Source organism: Penicillium canescens (genome assembly GCF_028828765.1).
Source record: "Penicillium canescens strain IBT 15451 chromosome Unknown utg000004l_segment0_segment0, whole genome shotgun sequence".
Taxonomy (NCBI): domain Eukaryota; kingdom Fungi; phylum Ascomycota; class Eurotiomycetes; order Eurotiales; family Aspergillaceae; genus Penicillium; species Penicillium canescens.
The window spans coordinates 4236796-4258800 of record NW_026703966.1 but is presented as its reverse complement, the minus strand read 5'-3'; the positions used below and the strand labels follow the sequence as shown (position 1 = coordinate 4258800).

The following is a 22005-nucleotide window of genomic DNA, read 5'->3' as shown; positions in this document are numbered from 1 at the left end:
AAGTCCGGGGTAGTTGAAGGGGAGAAAAGTTAAGTTGGGTGGACGAATTCTCTCAATGGCGGGGGGCGAACCGAAGGCGGCAAGGAATGCTCCGGCGAGAATATAAGAATATAAGAAGAAGAGAAGTCGCTTTCTTTTCTTTTTTGGCCCCGAAGATGAGATTCCGTGATTATTAAGTGTTTGCTTCATCCTCGGTGAGTCAATTGAGGGCTCGGGGCGCCTCCGTGATCTTCTCTCCGGATCGAAGGCCGGACTTGAAGCTAGATCCTGAGCCTATATACATACTAGACTTTACTATACTTATACGGTGGCTTGGTCTACTAGGTACTCCCAGGCCAGATACAAATGTGAACATGGTACTAGTGCGTTGTAATAGTGCAAATAGTCAAACAGTCCAATAGTTCAAACATTGGAAATATCCCTGAGTGGACTCGTCTTATATCATCGTTGCTCTCCGCCTATGTCCGTCCGTCACCACTTTCCACTTCTCCTTCACCATCTTCCACTTCCAGTCCATCTTTCCTTTCCACCTTTTACTGTCCACCTTTGATCCCATTGACAAGTTTCCCTCATTCTCTTCAGCTCTCCCGAGCAAGGCGGATGGCGGGTTGATGTGACGAACACTCAATCGAGCTCCCCAGACCCAATAACTTATGGCCAGACAAAGGCCCTCCTCCAACCGCCAGGACCCTCTCGAGGATTATCCCACTTCCCCAGGCACTTCCACGGCCTCTTCTTCCCTGAGGTAGTTTCCCACCCACTCTGCCTTCCAAGCCCTTCCCCAACACTCACTAGGAGAACCTTGTGGATGACCCTGAGAGCACGTTCCATCATTCAGTTGCTTCAGTTCGGGGACAAATAACGCATCCTTGGTTATTGCTACCATTGCGAGGATTGTCACCTTTCTACCCGATCTGCCTTATCGCTTTGACCGCTCTACACCTCTCTTTCTCTTTCTGTCCCCTCATTTCACATATTCACCGTGGACTCTTTCTCATGTCATCCAGAATCACTCGCTCAGCCGCGAGACTCGCGACAGACCCTCCTCCCCCTGCTGAGTCCAGTACCCAACCCGCCGCTGGCTCGGCTTCATCCCGCAAACGCAAGGCATCCTCTCGCAACGATCGACAGACCGACACTCCGGCCCAGCCATCGCCTCCATCACCTCAACGGAAGCCCAAGCGACCACGTACGGCTGCCCCACCGACAGCGCCATCTACTGGCTCTGTTGCAGTTCCCCGCCGCACTCGTCGTGCAACCATGTCACAACCCGGGTACGAGATGCTTACCCTTACTGTTTGATGGGCGGTGCTGACAAGAATTCTATGTAGCCCGTCGTCCCGACCAGAGGAATCCAAGTCGGCCACTTCTCCACAGCCCGCCCGGAGAAAGACAAGTCGGAGCGGTGCGTTTTGTTGATCACCATCCGTCCTTTAAACGGATACGGATATCCTTACTTGATAGATGCTGATGTCTCTCTCATCCTGTAGATCGACCCGGAACCACACAGTCTCCCCCCCGACGTCAGAAGAAGCGTACGACGAAGACAAACCCTGATGTCATAATGCGAGATGCGGAGGAGGATCTGGAGGAGGAAGATCAAGAAGAACAACAAGAAGAATCCGCAACAGAAGAGAGTCATGATGGCACCAACCCGTCCGCCTTTGATGATGACGATATGGATCCCTTCGCCAACAGCTTATTTGGTGGGCGAGGTCCCATGGGCCTTCAGAGTACCCTCCGTGCCCTCACTGGTATGATGTCCGGCATGTCTTCCCGACTTCGCGATATTCTCGTCAACCTGCGGGCAAAAGACGACCCATCCATTCAACTTATCGCCCTTCAGGAGCTCTCGGATCTGCTACTTGTATCAAATGAGGATAATCTTACCGGACAATTCTCCCCCGACCCGTACGTCAAGGAGCTTGTGACCTTGATGCAGCCGAATCAGTTCGGCGAGGAGAACCCCGAGATCATGCTTCTCGCCTGTCGCTCCCTTGCCAACCTCATGGAGGCCTTACGGGGCTCCGTGGCCAACGTTGTTTATGGTGGGGCCGTGCCGATCCTTTGTCAGAAGCTTCTTGATATCCAATTTATCGATTTGGCCGAGCAGGCTTTGAGCGTGAGTTGTTCTGATTTCTTCATTTGATCACTTCCACTAACATATTATATAGACATTGGCTAAGATCTCAGTCGATTTCCCTGCCTCAATTGTGCGGGAAGGTGGACTGACTGCTTGCTTGACCTATCTCGACTTCTTCCCTACCAGCACCCAGCGAACAGCAGTTACAACAGCCGCAAACTGCTGCCGCAATCTCCCTCACGACTCGTTCCCTGTTGTACGCGATGTCATGCCCACCTTGCTAAATGTTCTGTCCAGCAATGACCCCAAGGTTGTTGAACAAGGTTGTCTCTGTGTGTCACGGATTGTGGAGAGCTTCAAGCACCGCCCTGAGAACCTGGAGGAACTGATTGAACCTGCCATGCTCAAGGCTGTTCTTCGGCTGCTACTGCCAGGGACTACTAACCTCATCGGTCCTCACATCCACACACAGTTCCTTCGAGTTCTGGCAATCATCTCTAAGACCAGCCCTCGACTGTCAAATGAACTTTTCAAGATGGATGTAGTTGATACTCTTTATCAGATCTTGACGGGTGTTTCTCCCCCACAGGACGTGGACAGCACCGCTGTCAAGATGGACAGTGTGCTGGTCATGCAAGCATTGATCCACCGACCCCGCGAACAAGTCTTCGAAACTCTCAATGTTATCTGCGAACTACTGCCCGGTGTTCCTAGTCGCGAGGCCTCACGGACGGACGCCCTTCTCAGCTCATACTTTGACAGTAGCATGTCTATCAATCTGAAATCTTCCAAGACTAAAGATGCAGTAGAGGAGAGACGATCTCTGCTCGACAACTGCAAGACTCAGCTCAAGCGATTTGCCATGATCCTTTTCCCCACCTTGACCGATGCCTACTCTAGCACGGTCAATTTGCACGTCCGCCAGAAGGTTCTTATTGCACAGCTGAAGATGCTGCACATTCTGGAGCCTTCCTTGATTGAAGATGCCCTCCGAACCGTTCCATATGCCTCCTTCCTAGCTTCTATCCTTTCTCAGAAAGATCACCCATCCCTCGTGTCCCTAGCTCTACGTTGCTCCGAGCTTCTGTTCCAACGCCTTGAGCATGTATACCAACATCAGTTCCATCGGGAAGGAGTCATCTCAGAGATTGTCAAATTGTCAGAGGGCACGCTCTCCGGCAATGAGCCTCCTGTCACATCCGATCCTGCCGATGTGGAGAACAGCACAAATCCCTCGCATTCCCACCGCGCAGAGACTACATCCCACCAAAATGAAGATGAGGACCAAGATGAAGATGAAGCCGATGACTACGATGACGATGAGGGCGATGGCGAAGATGAAGACAACGAAGACATGTCTGATTCCGATGAAGACTTGGCCCTGGGCCCGCGGAGTATCGAGAAAATGGACAGCACCATCAACGATCTTATCATTCGAGATGCGCAGACGTTCCTGGAAAGCTATGAAGAAAGCCATGGCGGAGCAGTCCGAGCAGAGGCCCTTAAGATCTTGAAGGAACTTCAATCTCTGGCCGCTGATATACGCACATGCTATTCCAACGGCAACGGCGATGGCCATGCCTTGTTCAAAAAGCTTGCATCTTACTTTGTCGGGGACGCTTTGGAGAGCATCACCAGCTCCGAACTGCTCAACTCAGGCATTGTAGAGGTCCTCCTGGATGTTCTCGGTAATTACCAAGCCCCATCCATCCGCAATGCTCGAGCTGCCTTTTTGCAAGCCTTCATGGGGATTCCAATCTCGGAGAAGGCTCAGAGACAGAGTACCGCAACCACCCCTTTCAGCGTTTTGATTCGGAAGTTACAAGACTTGCTTAGTAGGACTGAGCATTTCGAAGTTTTAACTGTCAGTCATAACTCCCTGGAAAACACACGCAGCAATGCCAACTACATGTTGAGCAAACAGCTGCGACTCAAGTTGGTTGCGGATGACGCCTCTGAGATCCCCCGCCCTTATCGAAATCTCATGGTGTCCATTCATGCCATCGCAACCTTCAAAGCGTTGGATGACTTCCTCCACCCTCGAATCAGCATGTCTGAGCGTCCTCGACCGTCACGACCTAGGGATTCTATCCTTTCTCAAATTGCCAACGCAGCGCGAATGCGTGATCAGCTCCCTGGCTCCATCCCTTCCCGACATCCACCAGGGACCATCCTACCTAGTCGCGCAGGAGGCCCTCGTGGGCTTGCCGCCGACACTGCTGAAGAAGGCGATACTCCTACAGCTGTACGTCGCCGATCTCGCCGCACGGCCCTTCAAGAAGAGGAAGAAGAACATGACGACGAGCCCCTTGAGTGCGCGGATGAGAGACAATTGACCGATGAAGAAGATGAAGAAGAAGAAGATGAAGATGAGGAACTCAATGCCATCGTTGATGATCTTGATGAGGATCTTGAGGATGATGGTGTCTCCGACCCCTCCGCAGTCAACATGGAAGTGGCGTCTTCGGGCAAGGTCACAGCTCGCAAGGAGGACGGTACTCGCGTCGGAACTCCTTCTCACGGTGCAGCCTCCAATGCTTCGGCTTCAGCCCCGAGCGTTGGTTCTTCCAACCCCATGGGGAACGCATCTTTGGCTACTGCTGGCCGTCCATTCTCATCCTACGCTGCTGCGATGGCTTCCGTCCCTCAGGACTGGCACATCGAGTTCCTTGTAGATGGCCAGCCAATTTCAAGCGAGACCACAGTCTACCGTGCTGTCCACCACAATCGTGAGCATTTGGATGAAAACAGTGCCAAGAACGTCTGGTCTGCTGTCCACACAGTCACATTCAGACGGGTCCCTGGCCCTCCACCTCCAGAGCCATCGACTCTCATCCAGGTCAACCAAGATTCATCCAATGGTGACAGTCTCGATATGCCCGCATCTCTCGACAAGGACAAAATCACAGCATCCATTCTCTGTTTGCTTCGTGTCCTGCATGAAATGAATGCGACAATTGACGATATTCTGACAGAGAACAAGGACTCGGTTACAATTACCCCAGAGCCCCTGGCCCAGTTTATCAACACAAAGCTCACAGCCAAGATAAACCGACAGCTGGAGGAGCCACTGATTGTGGCAAGTAGCTGCCTTCCAAGCTGGAGTGAAGATCTAGCCAGGCTCTTCTCATTCCTGTTCCCATTCGAGACTAGGCATTTGTTCCTGCAATCAACCGCCTTTGGCTACTCGCGAGCAATGATGAGATGGCAAAACTCCCAGAGCGAGGATAGCCGTCGCGATATGCGCCGTGATGATCGCCCATTCCTCGGTCGACTGCAACGCCAGAAAGTGCGCATTTCCCGCGCTCGCATCCTTGATTCTGCTATGAAGGTCATGGAGCTGTATGGCTCTTCCCCTAGTATACTCGAGGTTGAATACTTTGAGGAAGTTGGTACTGGCCTTGGCCCCACTCTTGAATTTTATTCTACTGTTTCCAAGGAGTTCTCTAAGAAGAAGCTGAAAATCTGGAGAGAGACTGAAGGTGCCTCTTCCGGAGCGGAATACGCCTTTGGAAAGCGTGGCTTGTTCCCTGCTCCCATGAGTGATCAGCAGGCAGCCCAAGATTCCGGCAAGAAGCAATTGAACATTTTCAAGGTTCTTGGAAAGTTCGTTGCGCGCTCTATGCTCGACTCCAGGATCATCGATATCTCCTTCAACCCAGCATTCTTCCGCATCGCCGATACCCTGTCTTCTGTAGCCCCATCTTTGGGCACTGTGAAGTTGGTTGACGAGGAGCTTGCTAAGTCTTTGATCATGCTCCAGCAATTTGTCCATGCCAAGGATGCAATTGAGAGCGATAACACCCTCAGCCCCGGCCACAAGACAGAGGCTGTGCAAGAGATCACAGTGCATGGTGTCAAGGTCGATGACTTGAGCTTGGACTTTACGCTCCCTGGATATCCCGCCATTGAGCTTATCCCCGGTGGCTCTGATGTGCCGCTGACCATCGAAAACGTCGATACATACATTGAGCGCGTGATCGACATGACCCTAGGAAGCGGTGTCCGTCGTCAAGTCGATGCCTTCCGCACGGGTTTCTCTCAGGTCTTCCCATACTCTTCTCTTCGGGCCTTCACTCCTAGCGAGCTTGTCATGCTTTTCGGACAGGCGAAGGAAGACTGGACTATTGAAACTTTGATGGATACCATTAAGGCTGACCATGGCTTCAACATGGACAGCCGGAGTATACGCAATCTGCTCCAAACCATGAGCGAGCTGGATAACCAGCAACGCCGAGACTTCCTCCAATTTGTTACAGGTAGTCCTAAGCTTCCTATCGGAGGTACGTTTCCCAATCTTTTTCTGTACAGAAGTAACCCAGCTAACAATATATCCACAGGTTTCAAGAGTCTCACACCTATTTTCACTGTCGTGTGCCGTCCAAGCGAACACCCCTACACCCCAGATGACTACCTCCCCAGTGTGATGACCTGTGTCAACTACCTCAAGCTCCCCGACTACAGCGACCTGGACGTTTTGAAAAAGCGCCTGTCCGTCGCTATCAAGGAAGGCCAGGGAGCCTTCCACCTCTCCTAAGCTGAGATCGCAGTCACAAGATCATTGCCTGATTTTGGATTAAATTTTGTTTTCAGAGTGAACTCGCGACCCGATTTCTGCCCTCCTTCTTCATCTACCCATCTACCCTGATCCATTGCTTCCAATGTTGCTTCCTCTTTCGCCTTCTCAACCAAGGCAGAGAACGCCCCATTTACGATTCGACGATGTCTGATTTACTTGTTTTGAGCTCTATCCCCCCATTATTAAATTCCCTTTCCCTTGCCTTGTTTTTCCCTTGGCAAATCCCCCATTCCCAAGTTTTCGGACGGGCTGTTTCACCCCTTTCTTTGTTTCTTTTGGCCCTTTGTTTTCATTGTATGCCATCTGGGTTGAAAGGCGTTGTGGTGAGCTTTCCCTTTTCAATAGTGATTAGATAGTAATCATCACTATTAAAAACAAAATCCCTAGGTTTTCTTTTTCGGCGTAAATGGTTGGTCAATAGAACTAGGCTACGTAGCCCGAGTCACTGCGTGGATTCTGGAGTCAGGGTCGCTTGCGGTTTTACGCTTCGGGCTTGGGGTTTGGGGTTTCGTGCTTATGATGTCGTTTTTCTAAGGCACATGCACTGGGGCAACTCCTGGCGTGAATCAAATATCTCTGGCCAATTCCTTCTTACTATGAGAGGGACATGGGTAGTCATAACCAACGCAAAATTTACCACGGCAGTTATGGATCTACTACTGCCCCTATATAATGGTATAAAGGTATCTCCTCGATATCCGCGCAATAATTTAGGCGAATTAGCATTTCCATTCTGGTACGGCACAAAAATGTCGATCTATGTGCTAAGTGGACCATATGTCTCAGTGTGCTATGAGGCTTGGTAAGTTATTGGCTTTTAGAATTTGTTTCGCGCTAGTTTCTTTTTACCATCACAATTATTTTCTACAACGGGTGTCTGTCAGCTGAAAGCACGTGTAATTGGTCACTATCTGCTCTTTTGATACCTACCTCATCGAGTCGGGTGAAGGTTTTACGAAGTAAACTTAGATATTCCTTTACTGGAATATGTGTAGTTTTAATCGTGTTAACCAAAGGCAATTTTTCAACTCAATCTGTGCATAATGTCGAAAAATAGACATCAAGAAAAGAGGAAAGTGTTCCTCTTGTACAGTAACATTACTGTATAGGCCTATTGTAGTAGTTCTTCGGCCTTTCGAACCCCTGCTCCGCTCGATCCACTTTTGAGAAGAAAGGGAAGCCACTTACGTTTGCAATTGTCTGTCAGGAATGTACTGTAATTGTGGGTTGTATTGTGAAAATGTTGCATCATTGGGCCAAGTGGCTATTTTCTAAACTTCAAGGAGATGAGTGATTAATATGTACACAGAATGAAAGGCGATATCCAGGGAATGGCTAGAGCTCCAGTCCATATCCCGGACTTCAATTTTAAAATGGACATATTCCAGTTCGCTCCATGGCCAATGTTTAAGACAAACAATGTGTCTTAAGGGAACAATCACAGTCCACGCAACGGGTGATATGGCTAGTCCTACCAAAACCAGAGTAAAATAGCCCAACCATTACCCACGCCAGCCAATTCTGACGCGCAAACTGATCCATAGCATAACGAATACCTTCAGTGCGATCGAGAAGGTTATCGCTCATATCGATTTGCGTAAACAATTGAAGATTCGACAGCTCCTTTTCTGGTACTTTTCGACACATAGCGATCGTTTTGGTCTCCGAGAACGCAAAAGAAGTGCCGAAAATAGCATAGAGTCGAGCCATCGGATGTTGATTTAATGATTTCCAATCTTTTCTCACCCAGCGAGGTCGTATTTCCCAAGGAAACCGACGAATCTTCACCAATGATTGCCTCCATGACTCGAAGTTCAATCGAGACCGGACTCCACTGACGGCATGAACACAACCGTGTGAGCCCATGGCCAGATGACATAGTAGACGATCGGCTACTACATCGACAGGGACTTCATCGCCAGTGACATCCGCCGTTGGATCTTCCATATTTGTCGCAATCTTGAGACTCCGAGATGGGGATAGAGCAAGTCCTGCAGCAATCATTGTATACGGCGACGACATGGGCATGTTGTACCCTGGAAATGGTAGGCACTGAGCCGGTCCGATAACAGATGGACGCACAATAAGGAGTTTCTCACTTGAAGAAAACTCGGTGAATCGACTCTGGAGCATTCTTTCAGTGAGGTGTTTGGCATAGGCATAAGCCCAAGGGAAGTTTTCTGCTTCATATGCCTGGCTCTTGCCATGTTTTCGAAGTTCATTCAGCTCGTCGAAGGCGTGGTAGTGGTGTTGAAGTTCGTATATCTTTTCGTCGATTTTCACGTCCGTTTTTTGACTCCGATGATAGAGATGTGCGTTGGCGTATGCGGTAGAGACGTACACAAAACGGTCGAGCTGAGTGCAGGAGAGAGCAAAATCGGCAATCATTTCCGTAGGATCGATAATTGTTCGAGCCAGGCGGTTTAATGGTTTTATCATATTGATCGAGGAGGCTGCATGGATGATGACATGGATATTGTCGCGTATGGCATTCAGATCTGGGTCTTTGATCCCCAAATTGGGTAGTAGAGTGTCACCATCAAGCACAACCAAGCGAGTTGAATGGTTCAGCCTTTCTAATGTGCCATGGGGAAGCCATTTTCTCCACCTGGTTTGAACTTTCCTGTATAAACAAGATTAGAGTGAGATCTTGCGTGCGATGGATACACTCACTCCTTGCCGCCTCTGCAGATTACATAGATACATGACGCCGATGTGCTGGTGAGCAGGCGATGAACGACTGCTGTACCCAAGAATCCAGATCCACCAGTCACTAGGATTGATTTCTCATTGTAGTACTCCCACATGTCGAGATTGTAAATTTGATAACTTGATAGAGCCAAGAGCCATATTCTTGGCAGAAGGGTCAAAGAAGTCTCAAGAATTGAACTTTATGAGCATTATTTACCACGTGCGGTCCCTGGTTCCTGTTAATCCCTAGTGTGAGGTCATTGCAATTTAGAGTTGACTCCTTAGAGCATACCATCTGTCTTCTGCGCCGCCATGCCGTGTCTTGGAATGATACGTATCGCGATCCCTTGCATAGAGCTTGGACTAGGCTGTCAATCATTAAAAACGCGTAGATCTGGTATCTGGTTTAACCTCTTTCATTCCAAGCAATAACTTCCCATGGGCAAGATGCGCGGGGAGAAGTATGGAGGGGCTTCCCTCTATTGCATGGGGCGTAGATATTGAAACCTGCATTCCGTATAGCGTTTGGATCCACGTGGAATCTGTCTTGCTTTTTTGCATTGTTTCCATGTTTCGAAATATGAGTCGGTCTGGCTACGCTATTATAGTAAGAAAGTTTATAGTTCAGACTATATCGCTTGTTTGTCCTGGGAAAGCAGCAATCATCACACTATCAGTAACGTGGGATACGAACATCAGACTACAACCTTAACGTAGTCCACAGCCCTCGTTAAATGGTATTCAAACTAAATCAATAGTTTGCCTTCAAAGTTAGGTACTGATTTAGGAAAGAGCAGCCATCTTATGGCTTTTACAAAATTTGAATTGCGATTACACTGTCACATAGTAATTAGCTGAACGTACAGAGAGCACTAGAAGATGAGTACTAGTTATGTAATTCAACGTAACAATACCCATGCTTGTTTGACTGCAAAAGCCGAATCAGTAGCGAGGAATATAGTATTTCAACATCATGCGTTACACTCAATTCATCCCCTCATAATGCATCTGAATGAGCTATCCCCAGCGAGAAGATCAATGTTGAGGTTTCAATTTTTTATTTTTATTTTTATTTTTATTTTTTGGGGCAAGAGTTATATGGAAGCAACTGTTTTGAGACTTCTATACTCGGAACAAAAAAAGAAAGAAAAATTCATGGCTAGTTTGGCTATCACTAATTCAGGATAGTAATCTGGAATTCTACGAACATTAACGTTATACGGTAATTCGAAGTTTAATTGATCTTAAAGCGTGATTACTTGTACAAATGGTAGGAAGAATTAACTTATATCAAGACCGCCTTGGCCGCATGTGAACATGATATTAACACCCAAAGCATCCTCATATATTAATTAACACATTCTATCGTTGTATTACATTCCATTATATTCCACCGTATTTTGAAGATCTCAAATTACTCAGCCTTCTCATGGACCCAGTTCTCAAGAACTTTGTCCATCATATCACCCTCAAGCAAGTTCTCATAGACGATGCCGACCCAGCCACCGATGGTCTTCTTGCCCTCGGTGGGGAGACCATTCTGGTGGTTGTACAAAGGATCATCCATGATGCCATAGTGAGCAGGCACATTAAGCTTCGTGCGAACGAAGTTATATAGCTGAGAAGTACCATCACCAAGCTGGGAGGCAACATCGTCGGAAGAAATAGTGGGGTTGGGGTAGTACATAGCATCGGCAGTGGTGGACACAATGCTGTGGAAGTTCTTCTTAAAGGCAATGATCGTTGAGGCGGGGCATTCAGGCTTGTTGGCAGCCATGAAGTCACTGACGGGCGACATAACGGCCTCGGCAACAGACACGACACGGTCCTTCCAGGTGTTGGTGTTGGCCTTGTACCAGTTCTTCTCGATAATGGGGAAGAGGGACTTGCTGAGAGCCTCAATCTGCTCAGCGGACAATCCAAGGCCGTGCAGGGCTCCGAATTCAGAGGCGTCCTCGACCTTGGTGCGGAGAGTAGAGAGGAAGCGCTTGTGGTTTGCGCGGATCTCGGCAGCCTGGCAGCAGACATAGATGTGGCAGGCGCTCATGTGGGCCAAGATATCGGCGGCTTCCATAGTGCGACGGGCAGAAATCAAAGCAAGGGAATTGATACCCTGGTTGTGCATCTCGGCGGACATAACGTGAGCAGAGACGGGGTGGGCCAGGGCAGCCAACTCGGACATGTAAGCGGACATGTTGATATCGATACCCTTCATAGTGAAGCCTTCCACGGCACTGGCGTTAAGGTTGGCCTCGAGACCGTTGTTTGTAGCGGGGTTGATAATCTCAGTAACCTGGGACCAGAGCATGCGTCCAATCATTTGAATGGCCAGACGGGCCTTGTCCATAGCGGAGGTAACAGCGGTTGCTTGGAAGTTTCCGCCGTTCAACACCTGGCCGCAAGTGGGGCTCTCGGGGTTGGTGTCAACCAGAGGGTTGTCTGATGTGGAGTTGAGCTCAGTCTCGAGCTGCTGTTGGGCGAGGAGGAGGTCCTCAAGATATGGTCCAACCCATTGGGGAGCTGTTCTTGTAGAATAACGGTCCTGGCAGAGACCTTCACCGAACTTCCTTTGCGACTCAAGGCCAACAACATACTTAGAACCTTTCAGGAAGCGGCGGATGTTGTTTGCGGCCTCGATTTGGCCAGGGTGGGGCCGAACGTCGTGGATGAAAGGTTGGGTCCACTCGACGTTTCCGGCCAAGCACTCGGAAGAGAACGCAGTCAACATCTGAGACAGCAACGCGAGCTGCTGAGTATCATACAGCGCCAAGCTGGCGACTGCTACGGAAGGCGCAGTACCGTTAATGAGGCCAAGTGCTTCCTTGGGACCGAGTCCAGACGGGGCAAGCCCGGTGATCTTCAATGCCTCCGAAGAGGGCATAATCTTGGCGTCGGCACCCTTGCCCATCTGAACAAAGACATCGGGGTTACCCATGATAGCTCCAGCAATGTAAGCCATGGGCATGAGGTCACCAGATGCGGAGATGGTTCCACGAAGGGGAATGAGGGGGGTGATATCGTTCTTGAGCAAGTCAATCAAGCTCGAGAGCACGGACTTGCGGATGGCACTGTGTCCACGGAGGTTCTGGTTGGTACGGGCCACAATGGCGGCACGAGCCCAGGCGGGAGGCATGACATGGGAGGGTTGACGCTCCGAGTTGCTGGCAGGGTTCTTGTCAGCGGAAGTGATGATTCCACTCTGAATGAATTGGAGCAGATGCGTTTGCAGCTTCACAAGCTCCTTGGTTCTGGTGTCAGCACTGCCACCGAAGCCAGTGTTGACACCGTAGATCACACATTCTTGCGCGATGTTATCGGCGAGGGTTTGGACGGAGAGGTCAAGACGCTTGGCAATCGCTTCGTCGTCGCTGATGGTAGGCTCGACTCCGTCGCGGGCCACGGAGACGATGGTAGAGATGTCAAGGTTGTTGCCATCGAGAACAATGTTCTCCTGCTTGTCCTTCAACTCACGCGCACGTCTCAACAGGTGAAGAGTGGCGCTCATGTGAGCCGACTGGTTGTGCCTTGTCACGGTCATGATGGGCAGACAGCAAAGGATCCAATGCCTTAACTAGAGATGCTGTGTTATAGTTTGCTCGATTGCGGTATCTAAAAACGATAACAAGGATCCGAAAGAGAATGCAAAAGCTAGAGGAATGCAACAAAAAAAGAAGAGGAATGGAGGAAGGAGAAAGACAGGGAGAGCGGAGAGCCAGGTATCTATTGTCTCCTTATTTCCTTGACCGAAAAGAAAATTATGGTCAGTGGAAACCGGTTCACAATGATAGTGGAGTAGAGTTCCTCAGCTGAAGCTCCCAGGTGGATCTGATTCAGTGCCGCCATCGACATCAGCGTGTATTTTAAGACCCACCCCTGAGTAGACCCACTCTCAGCTTAGCTCACTGGGCCCACATATGGCGCTAAATGTCCATTTTGGGATTAGTCTAATGCGGATCATTACCCACATGGGCATCAACCAAGATTGAATCTGCGATCGGCGATATGCGGCCTTTTACACGAAAAAGATGATCTGAAGATCTGAACCACGACGTGCCGTGTACGGTGGGTCGATGAAAAGGGGCAGAGATTTTCTTACACTAGTAATACATATAGCCTATCGGACCCATCCGTAGCCCAAACAATTGTCAACAAGAACTCCCGATCGGATCAGATCGGCTTTCTTGCGGTTCTACAGTACATGGGTTGAACTAACTTTGCTGGCGCGTTCTAGCGCGTATTACCCACTCCAAATAACCCACCTTGTTTGGACCTCCTTAAATCACATTCTGTCGTCTCAGTCCCGGTAAACATGTAGTGGAAATCGTGCGAAAAATGGCGGAGCTTTCACCTATTACCCGATTGAGTTTCCCACTCCGAGAACGACTCCTTTTGTGCATCACCACAGCTCAAAACAAAGAGCAGTTGCTTTCTCGATAACGTTGTCAAAGAGACTGGGATGGGAAAAGCTCTAGAAACTGCTGGGTGTTCCATTGCGTAATATGAGCATTGCAATCTGCCCTTCCGCGATAAGCTGTTTAGGCTAGCGATTTGACGGTCGATCGCGGTCTCCCCCAACAATACTCAGCCAGCCATTCACGTGCATTTCCTAACCACGAGTCCCTTGCTCGGCCTACAGATGGGTTGTTAGGTATTACATGTTCAGTAAACTCGTAAATCCGGTATATGTAAATGTACTGTGAGTGGGGCCCTCATGTTCCATAGCATTTCATTGGCAGGATTCTTGGTGGAGGTGTCAACCCATAGATCTGGTTATTTGTTTTCGCTTTTCGTCGCGCTTTCCATGGAGGGTCAGTGCGACGGGATATGCGTTTTGCATTCATCACATCACAATAGTCGCGCAACACCAAGGCTGAGCTACCCTTTGTCAGGCACTGATCACCAGCGAGTTCTAACACAATTACACATGTTTTTTTCTCCTATTTCTCATTAAAATGTGCTGAAAAACAGAAGCATACTTTTCCTTTTTTATAAACCCAACGCCGCTTAATTTACTCTATCTTACGGCTCATTGTATCTCAATCCAATCTGATTTGTGACTACTAAATAAATAATGACGAGTCTTCCATTGGTAGGTGTCATCCGTCGGGGTCGATATTATGCATATGTCTACGGCTGAGGCTGTGGATTGACATGTACATGTATACATATGTATAGTAGTTAACGTTATGCACTAAAATCTCCTTGGCCTTATTATGTGGTGGAACCCGTCATGAATTGATCTTCAATCTTTACCCAAAGGGATGGAAACTCCTTGCATGTAGATGTACATGTACGGAGCAATCCTGTAACCACAAAAGTTCTTTTCACTCATCCGTTCACCACGACTCCGCCGTTGGGGTGCAAACTTTGACCTGAGATAAAACTGCTGTCTTGACTTGCCAGGAAGACAAAGCATGTTGCAACCTCACTCGGTTGTCCCGGGCGACCCATCGGTGTGCCACTAAATTGCTCCATAGCGGAGCTTGTCATTGTTGCTGGTATCAGTGGAGTCCAGACTAATTTCTGTCAGTGCTGATCAAACTATGTCAGGTCTGTTGAACCTACCTGGTCCAGGACACACGCAGTTTACACGTATTCCATTCTTCACTTGCTGATTAGAAAGCGCTCTGGTGAATGCAACGATTGCACCCTTCGTTGAAGTATAGTCAAGCAAGTCGGGACGCCCAATATAATGATTGACTGAAGCGCAGTTGATAATCGTCGATCCACTCTTCAGGTAAGGGATCGTATACTTTGACAGATAAAAGACGGGATGAATATTCGTGTCAAATGTGCTTTCCCATTGTGCTCTATCACAACATATTAATACCAGAGCAAGGGACTGGGGGAAGTCAAACATTAGAAACTTACTCCTCCAAATCTTTGATGTCGTCGAGCATGGTTTGGGTGCCAGCGTTGTTCACCAGAATGTCAATGCCGCCCATGTTGTGAAGAGCCGTTTCGACCACCATTTTGCAATTTTTCTTATCCCGCAGGTCTGTTGCTAGACATAAACAACTTTGGCCTACTTCTTCCACTCGACGTTTTGTCTCCTGTGCATCTTTCTCCTCTTCAGGCAGATATGTGATCAAGCTAGACGCGCCTTCCATGGCAAACAGAATAGCGACCGCACGTCCAATTCCTGAATCGCCGCCGGTTATGATAGCTCTCTTTCCTGACAGCTTTCCGGCTGCCTTGTAAGTCTGGTAGCCATTATCCTCCGTCGGAATTTGTGTTGACGTGGGTTTTGGATTCTCCATTTCAGCCTGCAAACCGGGCTTTTTGTGATGCTCGATTGGGATTTGATGTTCTGCAACATTTGTCAGAAAGCTTGAAGATTCATGCAACTGAGATGATCCAACCAGTCTGAAATTGGGACTTGGGTCCCTTAGAGGGCCTTTCCACCTGCTCTTGCATGTTTATAATGTTCCGTTCGATTTCGTTTCTAGGGTACTGGTGCGGATGATGAAATATGTTCAATTGCCGTGGATATGGAAATCCAATTCACAATTAATTCAATAATTTCTGGTTGAATCAAGAGAATTGCGTGAAGCGAAATTCTGATGATGTTTTATAGACAGGCGGTTTCGGGAAAAGGACTGTCGATCTCGTCAGTATGACGTCTACCTATTGGTATCAGGGATGCCCAACCATATTCGTTATGTACATTTCTGGCTATTCACCTTTTCCTATACTCCAAAATCCTGTTTCATGGACTCTCTGCTTTTTGCCATCCTATTTCATTGACAGGTTTTTGTTGTCTCCAAACAGGCGTATAGGGTCAAAGTGGGGCATCCGACTTCGTCTAGATTTACATGGTCCGGTGGAAGTGATGATGCAAAAATTAGCCGCACAGAACACTGGGATAATATATTAAGCATTTTGCTAATGAAACAATGTCATCTGTACGAGGGTGATGTAGGGTATAGTTGAGTCCGGCAGAAATATATCTTGGCGGTAGGTTGTATACGGACAACTTCTGAGAAATCTGTTCCAACGGCATATCGCCAATTCATACACAAAATTATAGACGGGACTGATAAAATTTCTGTGCTCAGCGAGTATCTGATCATACACTGATCATCCTCAAAAACCTATCACCCAAGGCATTTGCTGCCAACGGATTACCTCCAGTGACCAGTTCCCGATGCAGCGTGGTCCCGCCAATCTTCTCAGGCATACCTTCAACCATAACAGCACCTTCATTTCTCAAGGCCGTCTCGACTTTCTCGATCTCCCCACCGAATAGTTTTTCCATCATTTTCTCTTCAGTATCACTCCAGCAGGTAATTTTATACCCCTTGTATACAAACGACCCATCACCTGCCTTCTTTGTACTCAATAGCGCATAGGGTCCATGACAAATGGCAGCTGTAGGTTTGTTCTCCTTATTGAAGTACCGCAGGATCCGCCCCAGCTCCGGATCTTCGCCCAGGTCTTGAAGGGGGGTGTGTCCACCAGGGATAAAGAGACCCGCAAATGTGGCTAACTTCTCATTGCTGATGGTACTGAAGGGTAGAGGATGACTGAATCCGTTCTCACGTTTCATGCGTTCGATGAGTTCAAGTTCGCGTCGGCGTTCGTAGAAATTGCCCGCATAGGCGAGTAACGATTCGCTATTTGGGTCTGTGGTAGGCTCTTGGCCTTTGGGGGAGGCGAAAGTCACCTCGTGACCCGCGTCGAGCAGCTTCTGTAGTGGCTTTGCAAGCTCCTGGAGGAAGAACCCCGAGGGCTGATCTACCAATTTGCCGGCGTCGGATCCACTGGTTTTGTGGAGAGGAAAAGAGTGTGCATCGCTGAGGATGATCAGCACTTTCTTAGACGGCATTGTATATTGCAATTCTGGGTTGGAGTTTCTGTCACTTGAGGCAGCGGAATAAAAATGTAAAGAGAATGGGGAGTCTTTTATCTTTCTGATGCAGCATGCATGACATCGGAGTGACGTATAGATCACAACGCATGGAAAAGCCCGTTGATACTTGATCGACACAAGGTAAACCACGTTTAGGTTTCTGGTTCCTCTTTCTGAGGCAAAGCTCTTCTCTCATGGAAATTCTTGCCGGTCAATGATCATAAACAATGGGCAGCTCCGGCGCCCCGTGGCTGCAACCCCGCCGACAAGACAACGATCCTGAGTCGATTACCCAGATATTTTGTATGCTCTTGAGGCTTTGTGATATTAGAGCACAGTATTTTGTCCATTGTGAGTATTAGGTTGGACCAAGCTAGTCAGAATAGCCTTTACTCCGGGCCGAATACTACACTGCGCGCAAAGGCAAGACTTAATAATCCTGGGAAAAGAGCTTGCACTGCCTGTTCATGTTATTCGCAATCCACCAAAATAGGCATCAGACATGCACACATTGGTTTGAGTCGCAATCGTAGGGCGTGTATGTTGCGCTGTACTGTAGCGGCGTATCTCTCCTGCTGGCTGATTATTCGCGTCATACTTTAAAGGTAGACAAGCACCCCTCGTACAACACGAGGGCGATTCTCACTTAGCCTCCGGCCATACCTAACCCCAAGACAGCCCTCACCTACATTACGGTTTTCGTACATGTACCAAAACAGTACCCACCTTGGCACAGCACCCCACCCCACTGCTAGCCGTATGCAAGCCACACGCCAGGGATGTATAGCAGTAGTGAATGTTAGTTGCTCTCAAGCGAGACTGTATTATTATATATAGTGAGATATTAACGCTAGTATCTGTGATAGCTCCATTAAACTAACCGTGTCAGTTCCTGTTATGTTCAGTAGCTGAGCGGTGCTGGGAATGCCGGTTCCTGCAGATCTTTATTAAACCCACAAATTTAGGTTTAGGCAAGGCCGAGACAACTTGATCAGCTAAAAAGTAATCTTGGTTTGATTTTTAAGGCTATTTGATTAGTGCTATGGGGGCAGCTATTGGAGTTTATCGGCTATGGATCGTAGCTCGGCCCAATCAAGTACAGACATTGTGTCCACTGGACCTTTTTCTTCCACGCCAAACCTGCCTCCCCGATACAGTAATAAACAGTCCCGCCTGCATGTATACAGCAGTACAGGCAGTGCTGTGGGTGTGTGCAAGCCCATGAAGGGAGATGTGGATGTATTTAAACGTCACAGCTCACTTGCTTGGTGATTTGAAAGCAAGTGAGTACCTAAAATAGGTCAGTGTTCGATTCCCTTTCCACCATTTTGTTGGCTTGAGGCCCTAGGACTCCTCGAATGGCTTCCAAATCAAAGGCCAAATGTTGAACGAAAGGGGTTACGGGTGTCTTCCGTAGTGGATAATATCTCCACTTTGCTGAGCATGACGGTGGCTTCGTCTCTTGTTATTGGGGAATGACGAGACCTAGAGGGTCACACATGACTTATTGATACCCTTATTGGCTCCATGTCAGGGTTCCTAAGTGGGTATCTAATGGATGAATCAACTGGGCAATCTCCGTGCTGTACTCCATATACCTACAGTAGTTCGATCCAACAAACCTAATAACAGGTTTACCTAGCCCACCACGAAAAAAGGGTTTAAAATACTTCTTCTCCTCCCCTAACATTCAATTTATCTCTCACATCTTTCCAACTCTTACATTCATTTCCCACTTTTACACTCTTTTGCCGCTCTCCACACTCGTTTCACATTCATTTCAATTCCACACCCAAATACCATCATGTACGCTAGCAACATCGTCCTCTTCGCCATTGGCGCCCTGACCGCCTCCGCAAGCCCTCTGCTTCAGCAGCGCTCGTCCTACACCGCTTGCCCCTCCGGCATGTACGAGAACCTGCAGTGCTGCAAGACCAACGTCGTTGGAATTGCCGCCTTGCAATGCAAGGCTCCTTCCAAGGAGCCCGCCAGCCTGGACGAGTTCAAGAGCCTCTGCGGCGCCCCTGCAGTTTCAGCTCTGTGCTGCACGGTTCCTATTGTATGTTATACCAATAATCCAGAAACTTATCTGCGTCCGAATAAACGTATAACTGACAAACTATATAGGCCGGTCAGGATGTTATTTGTATGGACCCTCTCCCTGATATGTCCGCCATGTCGTCCATGGGAGGATCAGGCTCATCCGGCTCATCCGGTATGCCCTCCATGGGATCTGGTTCCACTGGCTCCACTGGTCTGCCCTCCACCCGCTAGAGCGTCTTTGTCAAGGGCCGTTGCTTCGTTTATACAATCCAGAGTATCATTCAAAGCCCGGCGTTTTTGATTACGACTGAAGTTGACATTGCCCTGGGATAACGGGTTCGGAAATTATACCAGGAATATGAATAAACATTTTAGATAATGTTAATTGTATATCATTCTACAAGTCATCGAGCTTAACACGAATGTAGATTATCAACCATTGTACACAAAGACACATCGCATAGTGTTGCTCCACCTGTCAGACCAATCTCTCGAAAAACGAGTGGATAATTCCCTCATTACTAGCCTCGCACTCTCTAAGCTCCACTGTACCATCTTCCTTCAAGAAAGTGTTTGGCTGCACAATTTCCACTTCGGCTCCGGATTTGACGCGACGATCTTTCTCCACGTCTCAATCTCACCATCCACGGCACTCAGGATTCCGTAAAACGGCCAACATGCCTCCACATCGGCGGTAGAGTGCCATATATGGATCTTGTACAGCAGTCGTCCGATTGAAGATTTTCCATGCGAGATGAGTTGAGAGCGATCAACGCGAACAAACAGCTTCCTTCTGCGACATTATGTTCTATACTTAGCACACCATCGTCGTCTTGAAGAATATGCTTCACTATTGCAAAAAGAGCGTCTAAAATAGAAGCGACGATCAGTTATTCATGCTCTGCTGTCCTTCAATGTGAGAACTTACCTGATCAAGATCACCACACCAGGCTTGGTCTTGAACCCCGAGACTACGAAGTACGCCCAGTCCTTTACAATAAAGTAAAGATAGGTGTTATAGATGACTGGATCTTGTCGGTGATATCAATAGCGTATATTGCTATGGTATTTGGACACTCACGGTCATCAGCAGAAGGTGTGATGTTTTCATCATATCCAAACATGGCTCCTTGTTGTCGGCCAGATAGTAGGCAAATAGAAAGCCCGGCATTCTTCCACTATGAATGCCAACTTCCCGAATACACTGCTCCACGTTCATAGTGGTTTACGCCAAATCTTTATAGGGTTTTCTGTTACTGGGCTGATCGGCGGTTTGAAGTGATCACAGTTGAACTCTCCAGGGTTGGTTCACTAGGTAGTTTCCCAGAGCCATGGCTAATGAGCCCATGTATGACTGTAATGTTGAATCTTACGATATGGGCGCAGTTCATGTATACCTCTTGTCAGGACATGCATCCCGCCTAGTGTATCAGGCTGATGCCTCATGTGTCGGGCCTTATGCAAACCTCCGGTTTGGTCTCCGTTTGATGCTCATGCAGTCCTCCTTAGGGCTTTCGGCTTGGTAGCCCTGGTTCCTCCCATGCTTCCATCTATATAGGGCTATAGCTTCCCATAGTGAATGAAGCATCTTATTATTAGTATTCAGAAAAGCTTCCCATTATAGCGGCCTCAGCGACACTAGACGGCGTTTAAGTTCTTTACTAAAACTAAAGGTTTCTCGATATCGAGTACTTCATGGCATAAAGCCCTCGTATGTCTTTCCCCGGTGATTGACATCACAGAGTCATCGTTCTTTTAAAGTCTTCCTGCCATGGCAGTGGAGTACTACTCATCGTGAAAACCTCACTGAAATGCCTTAGCGACGTTTTCTATAGTTCGCGTTAAATGAGGTAGTGCGCCTCGTGGTCTTTGCTATCTTCAGGTATGTCTTCGTCGAGTATGCGCGGATCAACAGGCTGGGAGTCTGAGAGAAAAACGGTGTTTTATATGTACGCTAGCTATTAATGATACGAATTGAAAGTCGAATGAGCGCAATATGCTCAGGATACTTGGAGCAAGCCAGTCGAGATCTTCAACGAAAATAGATCTATTGGAGATGATAGCCCTATTCGGAATATGAATTGCAGTTCAATTTACCAAACAAGCATTCAAACTCTGAGGGGCCTTTCGTGACAGCTCCCTCAACACTTTGCATCATAGAGAGCCCCATCTATTCGGCAAAATTTGGTCATTTGCAATCTCTTTGAGGTCGTGGATACCCGTCTTGTATCAACGCCGCAATGCGCAAGGTAATACGTTCTCCGTGTGATAAGATATCATCAACGTCCTCTTTTTCGTTGTAGCATCCATGTTTCACGCCGCACACTGAAGAGACTTCATTCCGATCAAGTAAATCACAGACAGCTTCAAGAACTGCAAGACCGTCGGCTAGCGCACTGACAATCTCTCCCCAATTGGCTTCATAGGTATCTAAATACCACGAAGTTGTCTTCAGGCATTCATTCAACCGCCTGAACAAAAGTATTAAAGCGGCTGCGATCTTGTTTTCTTGGTCAAATTCGACGCTCGAAAGACTTAGTACCTGCGCTAAATAGTCATCGTGCCGGTCAAGTTGGTAAAAGCCATTGGCCACGAGACAGGCGGGTGGAAGCCGATAGCGCGGTGGGAGACATAGTTCAATGGGGGCCCAGATAAGAATTTCTACCCATCTGGTATCCCTCTGTCTCTCAGCTGGCTGCCGTAGCCTAAAGACTCCATTACGGTTACCGCAACTTATACATGTGGAAAGCAGTACGT

At 48.2% G+C, this 22005-nt stretch overlaps 7 protein-coding genes across 7 annotated transcripts; 2 read left to right on the top strand and 5 right to left on the bottom strand.

The window, feature by feature from the left end:
* The first annotated feature begins 371 nt into the window (after positions 1–371).
* Positions 372–7045, top strand: N7446_006976 (HECT-type E3 ubiquitin transferase UFD4). The gene is made up of 6 exons (XM_058515722.1): positions 372–745; positions 1008–1274; positions 1332–1405; positions 1491–2122; positions 2175–6366; positions 6424–7045. Exons 1-6 carry the CDS (start codon positions 654–656, stop codon positions 6618–6620), a joined length of 5454 nt encoding a protein of 1817 aa, XP_058372900.1. The 5' UTR covers positions 372–653; the 3' UTR covers positions 6621–7045.
* Positions 7046–8069: 1024 nt separating this feature from the next.
* On the bottom strand, positions 8070–9469 carry N7446_006975 (uncharacterized protein; the record flags this gene model as incomplete). Its single annotated transcript, XM_058515721.1, has 2 exons — positions 8070–9285; positions 9336–9469. The coding sequence occupies 2 exons, from the start codon at positions 9467–9469 to the stop codon at positions 8070–8072; spliced, it is 1350 nt and encodes a 449-aa protein (XP_058372899.1).
* A 1298-nt stretch (positions 9470–10767) lies between these two features.
* Positions 10768–12891, bottom strand: N7446_006974 (aromatic amino acid ammonia-lyase; the record flags this gene model as incomplete). Its single annotated transcript, XM_058515720.1, has 1 exon — positions 10768–12891. The coding sequence occupies one exon, from the start codon at positions 12889–12891 to the stop codon at positions 10768–10770; it is 2124 nt and encodes a 707-aa protein (XP_058372898.1).
* Positions 12892–14681: 1790 nt separating this feature from the next.
* On the bottom strand, positions 14682–15770 carry N7446_006973 (uncharacterized protein; the record flags this gene model as incomplete). Its single annotated transcript, XM_058515719.1, has 4 exons — positions 14682–14869; positions 14919–15163; positions 15225–15663; positions 15716–15770. 4 exons carry the CDS (start codon positions 15768–15770, stop codon positions 14682–14684), a joined length of 927 nt encoding a protein of 308 aa, XP_058372897.1.
* A 652-nt stretch (positions 15771–16422) lies between these two features.
* On the bottom strand, positions 16423–17181 carry N7446_006972 (type 1 glutamine amidotransferase domain-containing protein; the record flags this gene model as incomplete). Its single annotated transcript, XM_058515718.1, has 1 exon — positions 16423–17181. The coding sequence occupies one exon, from the start codon at positions 17179–17181 to the stop codon at positions 16423–16425; it is 759 nt and encodes a 252-aa protein (XP_058372896.1).
* Positions 17182–18965: 1784 nt separating this feature from the next.
* N7446_006971 (uncharacterized protein) lies at positions 18966–19639 on the top strand. Its single transcript, XM_058515717.1, has 2 exons — positions 18966–19264; positions 19333–19639. The coding sequence occupies exons 1-2, from the start codon at positions 19010–19012 to the stop codon at positions 19477–19479; spliced, it is 402 nt and encodes a 133-aa protein (XP_058372895.1). The 5' UTR covers positions 18966–19009; the 3' UTR covers positions 19480–19639.
* Positions 19640–19809: 170 nt separating this feature from the next.
* N7446_006970 (dipeptidyl-peptidase 3) lies at positions 19810–20467 on the bottom strand (the record flags this gene model as incomplete). The annotated part of the gene is made up of 3 exons (XM_058515716.1): positions 19810–20041; positions 20177–20238; positions 20330–20467. The coding sequence occupies 3 exons, from the start codon at positions 20465–20467 to the stop codon at positions 19810–19812; spliced, it is 432 nt and encodes a 143-aa protein (XP_058372894.1).
* Positions 20468–22005: the final 1538 nt, after the last annotated feature.